This window comes from Oryzias melastigma, linkage group LG1 (genome assembly GCF_002922805.2).
Source record: "Oryzias melastigma strain HK-1 linkage group LG1, ASM292280v2, whole genome shotgun sequence".
NCBI lineage: Eukaryota > Metazoa > Chordata > Actinopteri > Beloniformes > Adrianichthyidae > Oryzias > Oryzias melastigma.
In genome coordinates, this window is record NC_050512.1 from 7,201,754 (window position 1) to 7,218,321 (window position 16,568).

General features: G+C 43.2%; 1 protein-coding gene across 1 annotated transcript in view; it reads right to left on the reverse strand.

Moving 5' to 3' along the window:
• si:dkey-28e7.3 (trafficking kinesin-binding protein 1) overlaps nt 1-16,568 on the reverse strand; it is a gene marked incomplete at its 3' end in the record, with an annotated part of 29,044 nt that continues 12,476 nt past the window's right edge. The window contains 15 exon segments of the mRNA XM_024260078.1: nt 1-270; nt 2,454-2,529; nt 2,644-2,823; nt 2,902-3,239; nt 3,320-3,538; nt 5,291-5,502; nt 6,549-6,623; nt 6,813-6,943; nt 7,018-7,096; nt 7,165-7,273; nt 8,617-8,711; nt 8,787-8,903; nt 8,982-9,058; nt 15,521-15,709; nt 15,818-16,144. Coding sequence (XP_024115846.1) covers nt 1-270; nt 2,454-2,529; nt 2,644-2,823; nt 2,902-3,239; nt 3,320-3,538; nt 5,291-5,502; nt 6,549-6,623; nt 6,813-6,943; nt 7,018-7,096; nt 7,165-7,273; nt 8,617-8,711; nt 8,787-8,903; nt 8,982-9,058; nt 15,521-15,709; nt 15,818-16,144 — 2,494 coding nt within the window.

Genomic DNA, 16,568 nt, shown 5'->3' on the forward strand with positions numbered 1-16,568 from the left:
ATCCCCAACGCTGCCACTCTGTGCAGCCCGAGGTTCTGGAGCTTCTGCACCAAGTTCAGGCTAAAAGAAGAGTTCCTCCCCCCTCCCTCGTCCTCCACTGTGGGTCGTGCGCCCCGCACACCATGACGCCGGTCGCCGAGTGGATTCGGGGAGGCCGAGATGCCGCGCTGCCGCAGGAGCTCAAGGAGTCCCAGAGGGGGGGCGGCCGGAGGGTGGGAGGGGCTCACGTGGTCACGGTTCCAACGAGACGGCAGGCTGAGAGAGCGAAGCCTGAAACACGACACAGAGGGATGGGGGGGTCAGATGTCTGTGTGCTTCACTGTCAAACACAATAATGAAACAGACTCGTTTCCATGGAGATAAGAACAGTCTGTCATCATTTGCTTTAATGTGACAAACGTAACTTAATCTGGTTTTCTGTTCTTTGTGGATCATCCAAAGGTTAGTACTTCAGTAATTAAATTAGTAAAATAATAATACATCCTTTGTTCAGTATAAAACACTACAAAAATATAAATATGTGACTAAAGTAAAAAAAATGTCTCCAGACTTTTTCTAATTTGGTTCAGATCGAGTCCTAAACCTTCATTTGGTGTGTATTCAGACGCCTTCAACCGGTCATTTCTGAACCAAAGCTTGTAAACAAAACCACCTGACTAAAGATCTCCTCAGTCATTGGCCAGGAATTATGAGGGCGGGGCAAAGCAGCAAGAGAAAATAATGGAAGTCTTAAGCTTTGCTATTCTTATCAGGATAAATCACTTATTCCAACTTTATAGTTCGTTGATCAATTTTGAACGTGTCCATCAATGTCAGGAACAACTCTTTTTACTGCTACTTTGGAAGGATGCTGAGAGACGGTTACCAAGGAGACGACGGCTAAGAATGTACGCTGATAAGTGTTTATGACATATATTGTTGGGAAAGCAATGAGTATCACTTTAAAAGGTGATTTAATAACTCGGCCACATTTCAATGAGTTGCTGTGTCTCATTGTTGCTCTGCTGCTATGTTTATTTCCTGTAGGCCCAGCAATGGTGGCCATTTTTGTCTGGTTGTTCCACTGCGAGCATGGAGCCTACTCAGAGTGAGGAATCTCAGAGCAAACTGGAGCTCAGTCTGATTGGAAACAAACCACCTCAAACGATGGGTCAGAGGGTCTGAGAGCGCTTGGGTGCATTCAGACTGAAAATTTGTTCCGGATTATTGAGGGGGAACGACTCTGGTTCTCTTTGAGGCAGGGGGGTCAAACTCAATCGGACACGGGGCCAAAATCTAAAACACACCTTGGGTCACGGGCCGAACAGGAGAAACATTTATTGAACACTAAAACTAAATTCTTAAAACTTTTTAACATGGACTGAACCTCGGGATGTATCAAGTACCCGTACCCTAACCCTGGTCTGGTCCACATCTGGTACCGGATCGGGAACCGGTACTGATCCACCTCTGGGTTCAGTTTAGGGTTAGGATACTGGTGCTGTCCAGATTCTGGTACCGGTTTGTAGCCCAGTGGTTGGGGACCCCCTGACATAATTGGAACAGCCAACATGTCAAAAAAACAAGTAGTTGGGGACGACCGAAACAAAATATTTGACACGGACGGATTCTGAAATAAACATCCATATAGACGACTCGGGAATGAGAATGTGTTGCAATAAGTTACCAGCGCAAGATAACATCGGGCCGTTAGTACCAAAAATATAAAATGATCTGGAGGGCCGGATATAATCACCCAGAGGGCCGAATCCGGCCCCCGGGCCTTAACTTTGACACATGTGCTTTAAGGGAACCAGATGTGTCCAGTCTGAATACACCCTTGAATGACAGTAGAAATGCATGTAATGCTAAAGGAATAAAAAAGGATTTCCTTCAAGTGCAGGAATATTTTACATCTATTAAAGGGAGGGCGACTTTCTACAAACTTTGAAAAAAATAAATTAAAAACAAGTCAGTCAATGGGAGACAAACATCAGCTGTTATGATGCCTCTTGTGCAGCATCTGCCTCATTTTGAATAATTCTTGATTTGGAACTCATGCAATATATTTTACGCGTAGGTACAAAAATTATGAAATAAAAAAAACAAAATACAATTTACACATGCACAAATTAAAATGACAACAGCTTGAAACTAACTATACGCACAAATCATTCAAAATGACACACAAATCATCTGCTATACAAACACAAACCACATTTACGCACAAATCATGCGACACTTGTTTCAGGACACCATGATTCATGTGTAAGTGATGCATTTAAATGCAGCTAGAATGCTGGGTTATCAGAGTTTACTTATCAGCTGCTTTGAACCTAAATTGTGAATATTATCTTAATTCCTCAGTTTCCTAAACAGAAATGCTCGATAGTTAGGGAAATCTAAAGTTACACACAAATCGCAGTGATACTGTTTTCTCTCCGTAACCCAAAGTCATAACCGGACCATCTTACCGGGTGGAGAAGGAGGGGATGAGGGGGGGGCGTTGGAGGACATCTATGGTATGAGAGGGGGGGCCCGATGGAGAGACTGAGGATGATGAAGGGAGACAGGAGGATGAGGATGGGATCTACAAAGGTCACAGTCATGGTTGATCTGCAGACGCCCCCCTGAAAGCATGAGGTGGGGGAGGGGGGTACCCACCGGCGGTGTGCGCTCCCTCCAACTCCGGCTCGTCCTCCTCCAGGTCGTTCAGGCTGTACACGTGCTGGACGTCCACCTCGAGCTCCTTGAAGTCTTTAGTCAGGACGCCCGGGCGCGGGTGGAGGATGCCCCCCAGGTTGGGTTTGGCCAGCTGCTGCCAGTGGTGCAGAGTCACCGAGCCTGAAGACGGGGGGGAGACTATGTGTAAAGGCTCGCAGAAAGAGGGCGTGGCCTTTCATCGGCACACCACCCTCCTACCTTCCAGAGGCTTCACGATCTGCAGTCGGTCGGGCAGGTAGGACCTGGACCCTCCGGAGGAGCCGCAGGAGTGCTGAGAGCTGCCGTTGGAGTAGTTCGTGCCGGTGGAGGCTGCCGGGCTGGACGCCAGGCTGTCGTTGGGGGTGAGGAAGCCGCTGGAGCCGTCCCCTCCCCCGCAGTGCGTCGCTAGCACGTGCAGCTTCCGCTCCCGCTCCACGTCGAAGAAGGGCCGGTCGGACGCGTGGTTCTGCTGCCGGGCGGAGAGGCTGCGCAGCGCCGCTTCCAGGTCCTGTCCTCCAGGGGTGCCGGGCTGACCCAGACGTTTTGGCCCGCTGGCACTAAGGCAGAGAGGATGCCGGGTTCAAATCCACGCCGAAGCCTCAGGCCGACCCGCAGGAAGGAGTAAAGGCGGGCTCACCTGCTGTCCTCCTTTGCGGCCTGAGCGGAGCCGGGCTTGTCCTCCAAGGTGAGGCTGGCGTTGTCAGAGCCGTAGTAGCTGGTTCTGGGGGTGCTGGTGCGGCTGCAGGGGGCAGACGGCGGGCTGGAGCCGGGCAGACACGGCGAATGGCAGCGAGACCGAACACGCCCCGCCTTGTTGACCACCTTCACAGTTTCAAAGACTCGCCACGGGTGGTTCCTGACAGGAAGGAGAGGTTCAGGTTCTGTCTGGTCCACAGAATCAACACCGTTTTAACCCACACAAACACAAAAAACACAAAATCTTTATAATACTGTAACTTTACAACCATTAACATGATCATTCCAGTAGATTCTGAAGGAGAAAAGCGGCTTTTCTCCTTCAGAATCTACTGGAATGATCATGTTATTGGTTCAAAAGTTACAGTAAATCAAACAATGTAAACACTGGAGCTGTGGTGTTAAAGGGTTAAACTCTAGTCAAACAGCAGCTCCTCATCGCATCTTCACAGGACGAGGATGAAGGCCAGAAAGAGAGAAATAAGCCACGAAAAACCTTTACACCTTCACACCGGCAGATTTCAACTGTATGCTAAAAGGGAAAACTTTCCATTTTCTTAGATTTGAGGAATCAGCGTTTCTCTTAATCAGGGATGTCAAACTCAGTCACACAGGGGACAAAATTCAAAACAGACCTTAGGTCATGAGCCGAACAGGATACACATTTATTAAACACACTAAAACACGTGCTAAAGTCAAGGCACGGGGGCCGAATCCGGCCCTCCACATTATTTTGTTTCACTGCTATTAATTGCCCGATGTTATCTTACACTTGTTTCTAACTTGTATAATTTTGTGGAGAGTAAAATTTCTAAAGTTATCTAAGGTTTAAGTTGATTTATTTTGGAATAATATTCCTGTCTTTTTCATTATTCATATTTATGTTAAAAAGTTACTGTTTTGAAGTAGTTAAAATGGACAATCTGTTAGCTTTTTGGACTATTTTGGTACTTACTAAGATTATTTAGCCTATTTTGGAGTTCAGCTAATATTTAAGCTAAATGCTAGCTGTTTCGACTGAACTTTTTTTCTGTTTTTTTTAGTCCATTTTGGAGTTAAGCTAATTTATTCCAGCTACATGCTACCTGTTTTGGCTAACTTAAGCTTTTTTTAAAGATTTTTTAGGCTGTTTTGGAGCTAGGCTACTATTTACACGCTAGCTGTTCTGCTAATTTAGGCTTTTTTTAGGCTATTTTGAAGTTTAGCTATTTTTTCAGATAAATGCTAGCTGTTTTGGCAAACCTATGTTTTTCATTTTTTAGCTTTTTAGGCTAATTTGGCATTCAGCTTGCAATCAGCTTCACCTTTTTCAGTGATTTCAGCTATCAACTTTTCAGTAATGCAGATTAAAATAACAATTGTTCAAAAGTAATTCTCTAAATTGCAATATAACTGTTTTTTTTAGATTATAAAAACAAGTAATATGGCTTTCTTGGTAATGATCTGTACTTTAAAGACCAAAAATCTGCAGGACTTTTACTGTGGTTTCCAAAACAGGTTTGTTGCATCTTTTTTATGGTGAGTAAACAAATGTTCTTCAATCACAAAAGCATTACTTTCCTTTGAGATACTTTTACTGCATTTACTTTGGAGGTAATATTTTGAAGAGGAAGTGATGCTGATTGTGTAGCTAATGTTTGGTTTGTAGACAAAAAAACAACGTCCAGAATCAGGGAAGATGCTTCAGGTGAAGTTTCAATTAATTAATGAATAATCTTCAATTTAATTAATCTTGTAATTCATCTTCATCTACTGACTGACCATGAAGGGAATCAGAGCTCACAGCTCTTCTGCTCCAGAGTTTCTTCTCATCTTTGGAGGCTGGACATGAACCCAATGAAGCATCATTGATGCTGGACTTTAGGGCATTTAGACAAACAGTCACTAAAGCTGGTCCGATTTGGAGCCTCACCTGTACTCTGAGGGGACGGGGGTGTCCAGGCCTTTGCGGAAGGTGCCCTCGATCTCTGCTGCCAAAGAGTCCATGGGGAGGACCGAGGTCAGCGCCGTGTACCGCTGCACCGTGCTGTTGGGCAGACTCTTGTTCCGCAGGTTCTTAATGTCCTCTCGTGCCTCCTGGAGCATGTCCTCGCACTCTGAGTATTTGTCCTGCAAGTCCTTGAGCTGCAGGCAGGGGGAGACAAAGTGACGCCCAGACCAAGTTAGAAAGGCTGCTTTAAATTCAGGGATTTCTTCCATGTCTCCAAACACAGTTTTCCTCTCTCAGTCTGCAGGATTCATGATGTTTCTACAATTTTCTAAACTAAAACTCACCGTATTCATGTTTGTATGGAGGACTAAATGGGACTATTTGACATAAATATAAACGCCATTAAACTATTTAAAACATGTCATTAATTATTCAAAATTAAATAAAAATACAATAAATACACATTTATTTATATTTATTTATTATATAATAAATATATTTCATTTAATTCAATGTGTCCCTTGGAGCCTACACTTCCCATGAAATATTTCAATGTCATGAAATATTTATTATTATTATTATTATTTTAGTGCCACATATATTTAAACATTTATTGATTGATTTCCAACTTTATAATTTAATGCAAATTTTAAATAATGACATATTTCATTATTACACATCAAATATATTTATTTTAATTCGTCACATCAAGCTGATCCTGAACCATGTAATAATTAAATATGTCATGACATATTTAAATATGCTTTTAAAATGCAATTTTAATTCCACACATTTTTAAACATTTATTTATTGATTGAAATCCCCTTTTATTTATTTAATGCCAATTTAAAATAAATTAATGACCCATTTATTTATTAAATCAATGGTTTATATATTTATTTCAATCAATGTATTTTGGCCCACAACGGCCATGAAATAATTAAATATGTCATGAAATATTTAAATGTGCTCTTTAATGGCTATTTGAATATTTTAATGCCACATATATTTAAACATATTTATTAATTTCCACTTTTATTTATTTAATGCCAATTTTATATAATTAATGACACATTTATTTAATAATTTAATGGTTCATATATTTATTTCAAGTTGTCCCATTTTGTCCTCCATATGCTTGCAGGTATGTTTGGCTTCATTATAATAATCTGGATTAAGTTCTTGTTATTTGAGAGGATTTCGATGAATTTTGCTGTTTAGCTCCAAACAGAAGCCTCACCTCTGACCGGAGTCTAGCCTGGCTCTCTCTGCAGATGCTCAACTGTTGGCTCAGATCCTCATTTTCATGGGAAAGCTGCAGGAAAAACACTTTTTAAATCCCATTTTTAGGAATTTACCTCACACAACCTTTAAGAAGATGAAATGTAGAGCAGTAAATTCAGGCTCCGCCCATCCCAACAACAAATGCATTCATGTATGAAGTGACTTTTGAACAGGTAAAGTATTTCCAGAAGGGCTGATGATGTCAGAGCGACCCCCTCACCTCTTTGCAGCGGGCCTGCAGGTCAACCATCTGAGCGAGCAGAGAGCTGATCTCCTCCTGCTGCCGCAGAGAGTCCTCCACTTTCCGGGCCAGCTCCTCTGAGAGATCCACCACCTGCTTGTTGGCAGACGCTGAAACGCACAAGTCCCATAAATGCACCGCGCTGCATTCAGGCTCAGTCTCACAGAAGAACGTCTGCACTCACAGAGCTCCTCCACGCACACCATCATCAGCTCCTGCTCCTGCTCCTCATAGCTGGTGGTCTCGGTGCAGAGCTCGCTGGCCTGCAGGAACATCAACTTCAGACAGCTGCTCCAACACCGAGATGAAAAGGTTTTTACAAAGAAAGCACCTCCTCTCTGAGTTTGTGGTTCTCCTCCTCCAGAGTCTTGAGTTTCTTCTGCAGGAAGTCGTAGTGGATGAAGCTGCTGAGAGATCCGCTCGACTCGTTCCTTTTGATTCTACATCAAAGACATAAATCCACCAATAAATGAACTAGATAATGAAATGAAAAATGAAATAGATAATAATACTAAAAAGTACGATGCAAATGCCACAATATATGAAAAAGACACCTGAAAAATTCTGAATTATCAGAATAAATGTCAAGAGGAATGTTAAAAGTTCAAAATATATAAAATGGCTTAAAATGTTTATTAAAAAATGCTCAAAGTGACCAAGTTTTTAACATAGATGTTTTGATGATGAAATAAAAGCACCACATTATTGAGAATTTGTTTCATTAATTTTCTGAAGAAAAAAAAAGTGTGAAGAAAACTAAAGGAATGAGCAGGAATCTCCTAAAGGAGAGTGGGGTTACTTCCCAGCAGAAGCTCTGGAACCAACTCTGCAGAGGAATCTTTAAAGGGTAACCAAACGGGGCAGTTGGAGGCCGACTTTATTCTCAGCCCAAATTTTAAAAATGCCCCAAAAAAGGGGGCGGGGCTTGTGTGTGGAGCCGGACTGAGCGGCAGAGGTGTGGTTTGGATGTATGATTGACAGTTAGGCTAACTTTATGTAGCTGCAACACTAGAAGGACCATTTAATGCCAAAAGCACTGAACCTCTATTCTCTAACTTCCAAATCCACTGGAAAGTTTTGTGAGCCAGAAGATTTTTGACAACTGAAGGTAATAGACCTGGCTATGAGCCATGCTAAGGCTAACACAACAACAACCGACCGTTACAGAATCAGAGATGGGCGGAGCTTTCATACTGGAGCTCAGAGCACGATGACGTGAAACTTCTGGGAGTTTACCGATCAGAAAATTCAACTGTAATACCCCGTTTTAACCTGTAGGGGGCAGCACACAGACAGTTTTAGAGAATATTTTCATGAATTAAACAAGTTTTTCTTAATTTGTCAAAAATTTGTCAACAGATAACCCTTTTAAAGTCCCATTTATAGAGGTCAACAGCCAAAAAAAGTGGATTTAGAGTTTGGTTACACTTTAAGGTCGTCTGACCAACAGCTAAGGGGCGGAGCTTCTTTTTAAAAGGATCAGAGATGGTTCTTCCTTGCATTCTCACCAAAAGAAAATAAACGTTAAGTGGAGCTTCAGGATCACTGATGCTGCATGAGCCTTTCTTCAGCTCAGCACTATATAGAAAAGTTCTTAAAATGATAAATAATTTTAGAAAATGCATTTATGATGAAAACTTCTGTGTTCCTCTGTCTTTTTTGTTTTAATCTTTCATTTGATCTAAAAATCTATAGCTGTTTCTTTTCCTGGTTTTGGGGGGGGTCCTCTGCTCTGTGAAGCAGCTTGAGCTGCAGAAATGCATGTGGTGCAGTGTGCGCTCACGGCGAGTGCGGCTGAGCGCTCTCCAGCTCCTCCGTGCTGGCGTAGAACTGCAGGAGGTCGTCCCGCATTGAGAGCTCGTGGCGAAGCTGCGCAATCTGTAAAAAAAGGACGCGGTTTCAGCACGGCGGGTTTTGGCCGATGGTCACATTCTGCTCCATCGTCTCTCATACCTCTTCTTTCGCCGCCTCCAGCTGCTCGTCCAGTATTTCATTTCGGGCCGTCAGCTCCTGATTCTGCTTGAGGAGCGACTGGCCAATGCGAGCGGCCAGCTCCAGATCTCGCTCTTTCTGCATCATCGGGAACAGAGACAGTTTGAGACGTTTGTCTATGCATTAAACTGGGAGGGGTCGTCTGTGACCTCTCACCTCCTCCAGCAGGTGGGTGACCGCTTTGATGTCATGATACGTCTTGGTGACCTGCCCCACTCTGTCGGAGCACAGCACTGGGGGGGAGAAAGGATGAATGAAGTGACAGGGAAGGAAACGATAAGCAGGCTGCTAATTGGCTTGGATATTTTTGACAGATCTCTTCTTCTAATCCTTTTCATCCCAAACAGCTGCTGAAGCAGCTCTGATGTAAACACAGCTGAGTCGCTTTTCACAGCAAAACCTGAGAGCTCAGTCTGCTGGTCTCTGAAGACCAGGAACCAGACAGACCCTAGCAGATATTATTCTTAAAACTTTGTGTTTGGAGCTCCATTTTTGAAGAAAATGACCACAAAAAAAACTAATATTAAAACGAAAAGCTGCATGTCAGTGAAGAATTGAGCTGATTTGTTTGTTAAAAAGAAAAAAACAGAAAAAGAAAAAAATGTTTCGAATCAATATAGATAATTAAAGTGGATCATTTGCATAAAAAATGAACATTAGTTGGTCAAAAGTGACCTAAAAGATATTTAAAAATGTTAAAGGAGAGTGTAATGTAGAGAACGGCTGATCCCAAAGTCTGTTCAGAACCGGAAGAGTTCTGAACACCTCCAGTCCACCTGCTGCCCCTCGGAAAACTCCACAGGAGAGCCTCTTTGTACCGAGGGACCAACAGGATCCTGATCCTCTTAGCCTGATCCCTTTTAGCCCAGATAAGACATTAACCAAGACCTCCTTCTTCTGGACACCAGCATGGCTTAGAAGTGGGGCCAGACTTTGTTTCCATATGCTTTGTTTGTGTCCGTGGTAACAGGGGGTCAAAGTATTCAGTCGATTGCTAAAGATGTTAACATGTCAGACTGCTTTGGAGCATATCCTCATCATAAACTCAAACTCACAGGAAGGAGTTTATTCAGAAAAGACATTTAAACTATTCCTCTTTAGATCTACCTGCTACAGCCCACAGGGATCAACTGTGTCTGTTTCTGAAGAATATTCTTTGTTTTTTTTAAATGTTCCCCGTAGTATGCGTCAGAGTTTAGATCGTTAAAGACTGAGTCAAGAGGAAGCGCTGACAGATGGTGTTTGGAGTTTAACCAGCAGCTGACAGATTCGTCTGATCTGAAAGAGCCTGACATGGTCTGATAGGTCTGATAACTAAAACAGTCGGAGAACGTCTAAGACGGTCTGGAATGGTGTGAATAAGCCTGAAACGCTCTGAAAGACACTGGAAAAGCCTGAAAAGAGCTGAAAGGGTCTGAAATGGTCTAAGAGGTCCCGAGAGATTTTAAAAGAGCCACAAATTATCTATAAAGGTCAGAAAGAGCCTGAAATGGTGGGATATGGTCTAAAAGGGTCTAAAACAGTCAGGATAACGTCTGAGACAAAACAAAAGTCTAAAATGGTCTTAAAGACCCAGGAAAGGCCTGAAAAGGTCTAAAAGGTTCTGAAATTATCTAAGAGAGTCTGAAAGAGTCAGAAATTATCTGAAAAAAACATTCAGAAAGCGTCTGACAGGGTTTGGGAGGGTCTGATGGGGTGTGAATAAGACTTAAACAGTTTGAAAAAGTCTAAAATGGTCTTAAAGACCCTGGAAAAGCCTGAAATGGTCTAAGGGAGCCTGATAGAGTTTAACAGAGCAACAACTGATCTAAAAAGGTCAGAAAGAGCCTGAAATGGTCTGAAATAAACTAAAATAGTCAAAAAGGATTATAATGTCTAAAAGAGCCTGAAATTTATGCATAACAATCAGAAAATGTCTGAGACGATCTAAGAGGGTCTGAGAGGGTCTGATGGGGTGTGAATAAGCCTGAAACAGTCTACAAGACCCCAAAACAGTTTGAAAAAGTCTAAAATGGTCTTAAAGACCCTGGAAAAGCTGGAAATAGTCTGAGAGAATCTTGTAGTGTAAGAAAGAGCCTGAAACAATCTGAAAAGGTTTGTGACTCCAGGATAAAGATATAAAGCTCTGTACACTGTAGAATCCAAAGAAGCTCCGTCTACTGCTGAAAGTGGGAAAAAAATACATATAAATAAGCAATAACTCACATAAAGCCTGTGAATATAGAGCTGCAGTAACCAGAGAAGTTCATCCTAAATGATGCATTTCTCCATGCCAGCCCTTCTCAACGCTCCAGCCACATGAGGTCTATAAATTACAAGACAGTAATCAGATAATTGCTCATCAGTCCTAGAGTGGCTGCAGGTTTACTGAGCTAAAACCAGAGAAGGTCTGCTGGCAGAGTCACACACACCCAGACTCAGTTCAGGTAGTGAGGGACAAACACCTGAGCACCACCCACCACCACCAAAAACCCCCCACCAAAGGAAACATAATTTTATTTTTCTGGTCTTGTGGGGTTAAAGATTTGCATTAATGTCAAATTTTAGGAAAAGCCTGCGCTGCACATGAAAGAGGGGGGGGGTCTGTTCTGAGAAGCAGGAAGTTTCAGGGTCTGGCTAAAGATAAATCCTGGCAGGAACTGTGAACTCTTAACCTAGCGCTCCTCTGTGGATTAACCTCTCAGACTGATGACGTCTGTTTTTAGTGGACATCAGTCTGCACCCCCCAGGAACATGACACTGTTGGTTGGTTACACATGTACCAAAAACTCTGAAAAGTGGCTGCAGCAAACAACCAGTAAATGTTCAGCCGAGTTTCTCCACAAACAGAAACCACAGCAAGACACCTGAAAGCTGAAGCTGTGATCATCTGGATGCAGACACGATTATTGTTCTGAATTCAAACTGACCTGAAGCACCAGAGAGGAACGATAGCTTCTGACTTTTATATCACACTTAAAATAAATCAGAATTAAAATAAAATGTATTTTTTTAATTCACAAAATTTAAAAATGATGTTTTCCTGATTTTAGTTGGTTCTCTTGAAGACAGAGCAGAGATGGAAGAGCTGTGCAGATGGTTTGTCTTTGTGACCTTCAACTACAACACCTTAAAACTGAGAGACAGACAGAACCCCTCACAGGCACAGGTGCACCCCCTCACAGAGTCGTCAGCGGCCCGCTGCAGGCCCCCCCATCACACATCCCGCTGCATCTCACCTTGAGTCACCTCCCTGCAAAGGCTGTCCTTGTTGTTGTTGTTATTATTGTTGTTTTTGTTATTGAGACATTTCCTCTCTTCTTCCACAGTCTCTTCAGCGAAACTGGAAACGCTCCTCTCATCATCGTCCTCCTCGGATGCCGAGGAGCTCCACACCTCCATCCCGACTCCGGAGAAAGAAGCTGCAGGTGTTACGGAGAGCCGGCGCTGCAGGAATGCAGCATGATTCTGCTGAAGCAGCCTCTGCTGGTGTGCGTGTGTGTGCGTCACTGTGTGACATATAATCCGTCCATCTGTCGTCACGCCTGCCTCCCTTCACCTGGACCCGCTGGACTACCGGGTAAGAAAACCAAGAGGAGGAGGAGGAAGGCGAAGAAGGAAACCATGCATTAACCCAGAGAATCAAAAGGCCGTTTGATTTGCTGGGAGATGATGGAAGTGTTCCTGTGACTGCAGACATCAGTCAGAGCTGAACAGGAGGCTGCAGAAAGCCGAGGCAGCAGAAAGCCCCCCTGTGAAGACTACAAGATGGTACGCTCCGCTAATATGCTAGGCTGCAGCTCAAACGGCAGACACAAGAGGACCAAGACTGCAGACAGAGCTGATGGAGGCTTCCTGTTCACATAGGACCGTCCTGCTCACAGCAAAGCAACCAGTGACCCCCCCCAACATATACATTTGATCAGTTATCTCTTTACTAATGAACACTGTCCGGGAGAAAACTCATCTTCTTTTCCAAAAAGGCTCAAACAGTTTGAATGTTTGCTTTTTCAGCAGGAGCACAGGCACAGGAGTTTCTTCCCATCAAATATTTAACGTCCTCATGAATTTTTCGGCAGGTTAAAGATGCAGGACACAACTTTCCTGTCTGCAGCATCTCCTTTCGCCGTTTTGCATTTTCTGCTCCTCCTGAAAGAAAGAGCTGCACGTCGCCTCAAAGTCAGGACAAAGTCGGAATGCCTTGACATTTAACCACGTTTGGTTCCAAACAAAACAAAACTGACATTCTTTGTTGGCTTCAATATGTTTATTCCTGATTCTAAAAACGTGGAGAAATAAAGAATAAGGATCAAACGTCTGAAACTTCCAGTTCATTCAAGGATTTTCCCTCCATGACATCCAGACGACCTTTGTTCTAAGGAGCCGCTGTGCCGTCACGGAGAAGCCCGCGGACCTTCAGATTAACCTGCTCCACACACAAAAGGCTAATTGGCTTCTTGACATCTGACATCATTGTCTTACAAAAGAGGCTTTTGTGTGGCTGTCTCCAAATCAAAGACACGATTAAAAGGAGGAGCTTCCTGTTTGTCTCCGAGTCCTCAGGCCACACTAAAAATGACAACACAGCATTAGTGAGGAAGATAAAGACCTTGATGTTCAGAGATGAAGAGGGCGGGAAGGAACAGCTCCACAAGTGTTTTGTGGAGCTGCAGGGATGTTCTATTGTCAAGTTCAGGTTCAGGTGATCTTCTGAACACCAAAGCTTATGGAGTTGAGTCATAAAAAGAGACATGAGGAGCATCCTCTGCTGCAGGAAATGCACATGAAGGTCTGATAAGTTCTAACAACACTTATCAGGCCCTCTCTCTGTAACCCCCTACACCAGAGGTCTGCAGCTCCAGATCCACATGTGTCTCCTTTATCTCTCCATGGTGGCTCCTTGACCAAACATAAAATAAATCAGAGAGACTGCTGACCCAGCTATGTTGACCGTCAGAGTCAGCAGCTCCCCTTAAACAAAACTACCTAAAGAAAACAAATAAACAAAGCCAAACACACTAAGACTACCAAGGTCCAACCCCAAACTAAAATAACAAAACCCAGCAGTGTAAGACTGCTGAGGACAAAGAGGGTAGGAGAACAAAAATAAAAGATAAGAGAAATAAAATAAAATAGCAAGTTTTTAAAGTAAATATTACTTGATTAGCATTTATTAAATTCAGATTAGTTAAATGTATAAATTGATGTCTGAGGTTCACATAGATGATAAACTATGTAGGTTTTTACATCCTGCTGACCTGAAGACGTCTAGTTTGCTCAACTCTACCTCCAGAATTAACAGATTTTATATGCAAAGCAAAACTTTGGTAAAAAGTTAGATTTTCTATGAGTTAAAATTTTAAACAGTAACTAAAGTAAAAAATAAGTAGTAAAGTGAAAAAAGTAAACTCAAACTTTATTCTATCAGTTCACAAACAGTTGAAGAACTTCACGTATCACTACGCGATGTTCCAACAATCCATGGAGCGGTTTGTAGTTTAAAGTCGAACTACAACATTTTGACAGATTTGTGATCGCGATGTACCACAGAAAATCAATCTGAGGTCAGATAGCACAACCAAATTTATATTCAAGGGTTATTAGGAAGATTTTCTAATTTTGAAAAAAATTGAAGTAGTTAAGGTGTCTCCTTAAGGTTAAAAAATGCAGTAAGTGTCACTGAATTAGCTCTGATTCAATTTAGGTTTCCTAGAGTCATGCATTTCTGGCAGAGGTGCACCACAAACTGAAAAATAAACATTTTTTTACTCATTATATTATCCTATGTTTGCTGCATTGAGATTTGTAACACAGGAAGTCTTATTTTGAAAGGCAGTCATAGGACCCTTTGTCAAAAGTTGTGCAGTATTTAATATTTTGAAAAAACTATCATTTATTGATGTTTTTATGCTAAAAACAATAGTTCATAAATACAAATCAGTGTCTTATTTCTCTAAAGGATGAGCTAGACTTTGTAGCTCCTGATGGGTTGTGGTCTGCAAAAAATCAACCCAAGTGCTCTTTAATAATTGAAGGTTGCAGACCCCTGGGTTAGGGTAAAACCACCAAACGGTTTGTGGGTGCAGTTGGGTCTGCAGTTTACCCCTCCCCCAGGGTAATGTTCGTCTGCATCCTGGATGCACATATTATGTCTGGCCAACATGAATTTCCATCAGTTTTTATGCTGGTCGCACGTGAATACATGAGAATAACATCAGCTACAAGCATTTACTTCAATCCTTTTAAAAAACCCCAACAAGTCAACAGAAGCAAAAAATGTAACCCTTTTTTATTTTACTAAATGAGCTCATTTCAAATGTGAAGCTGCTGCAGGTCTTGAAACATTTGGACATGGTTACCATAGTTACTAGGACTTCCTGTTGTTCACTGAACAGTCTGAGCATGTCTGGACGTGGAGGCTCTGAGTCTCTGCACTGAATAAAGATTCATCTTCTAAGATATTAAGGTCGTATTTTTCCTTTCATCCTTTAGTTCAGTGCAGATGATCCCATTGTGAGTGGAGATGGAAGGCTGGCCTCCTGGACTCCTCCTAAATCACCTGCTTTCACATCAATGCGCCCCTCCCTTCCAAGACCCGTAGCAGCGTCCCATTTGAATCATCTCTCTGATGTTATTCTCCAGAAATCATCCAGACGTTTCTGGGTTCTTCAGCATAGTGTTATTATGAAAGCCCTCAGCACCCTGAGGGAACTCACAGAAGTACTTGAGCGTCTCCTGGATCTGCTCGTGGGTGAGTCCCAGCACCACCTGCGGGGGCAGCAGGGGGGTCTGCAGCCAGTCCTCACTGTCATATCCAAACACACTGTCTGCTCGGAGAGTGTAGTTGGGCTGACCCTCTGACAGGAGGCTGACGATCTCCAGCTCTGGCAGGTCGGAGCACAGGTCTAGGGAGGCAGGGGGGGTCAGGTATTAGTCACAGTGGAGGTTCCAGTTAGACTGCTGTAAAGCACTGCCCTCTGCTGGTGAGCATGCAAAACTACAGAAAGATTTACCGGTTAGTGTGGACGCGTCATGGTGGGACTGCTGTCCCGCGTCACTCAGGTCCCCCACTGAGCCATGCTGAAGAGGCTGCAGGTCCACATCCAGGGCCGCTGGTGACTCCCGCTGCCCCCCACTGAGGGAGGAGGCTGACTGGGGGTCCAGATGGGCCCGTCGGTGTTGGGAGGGAGCAGAAAAGCAGGCTGGGGTTGTAGAAGATGGAGAGAGTGAAGGCTGGGACAGCTCGTCTGGGGGTGGAAGGTTCAGGGTGAAGATCCACGCAGAAGTGGGGGTCCTCCGAATGCTCCGAGGAGGAACGAAGGTGTGCGGGGGGTCTGACTCTCACAGCTCCTGTAGTTGGGGAGGGGAGGGTGAAGGACGGCAAGAAACAGAGGTCAGCAAAACTCAGCAGCACATAAGTCAGTTACATCAGTTTCCAAACTTTATTTTTTCCTCATTTCCACAGTAAAACACTGTAACCTGCTAGAAGACAGCAGACCTCTATTAGAAAAACCTCTAAGAGTTTCACTGAAAGACGGACAGAAATGCACAACCAACGCAAACCAAGATTCTTTTACTTCAGTCCATTTTCTAAAACAGGGTATCGAACTCCGAGGCCACATTCAACCGTCTGATCTGAAGAGGGCCGGACCAGAAACATCTAAATAATCTATGGTCAACTTGTAATCTGTAGCTTTGTTTTGTGTTTTTTTAGTTTGACAAAAAACCTCAAACAACCTAGTAGCCTAAACACTTATTTTTACC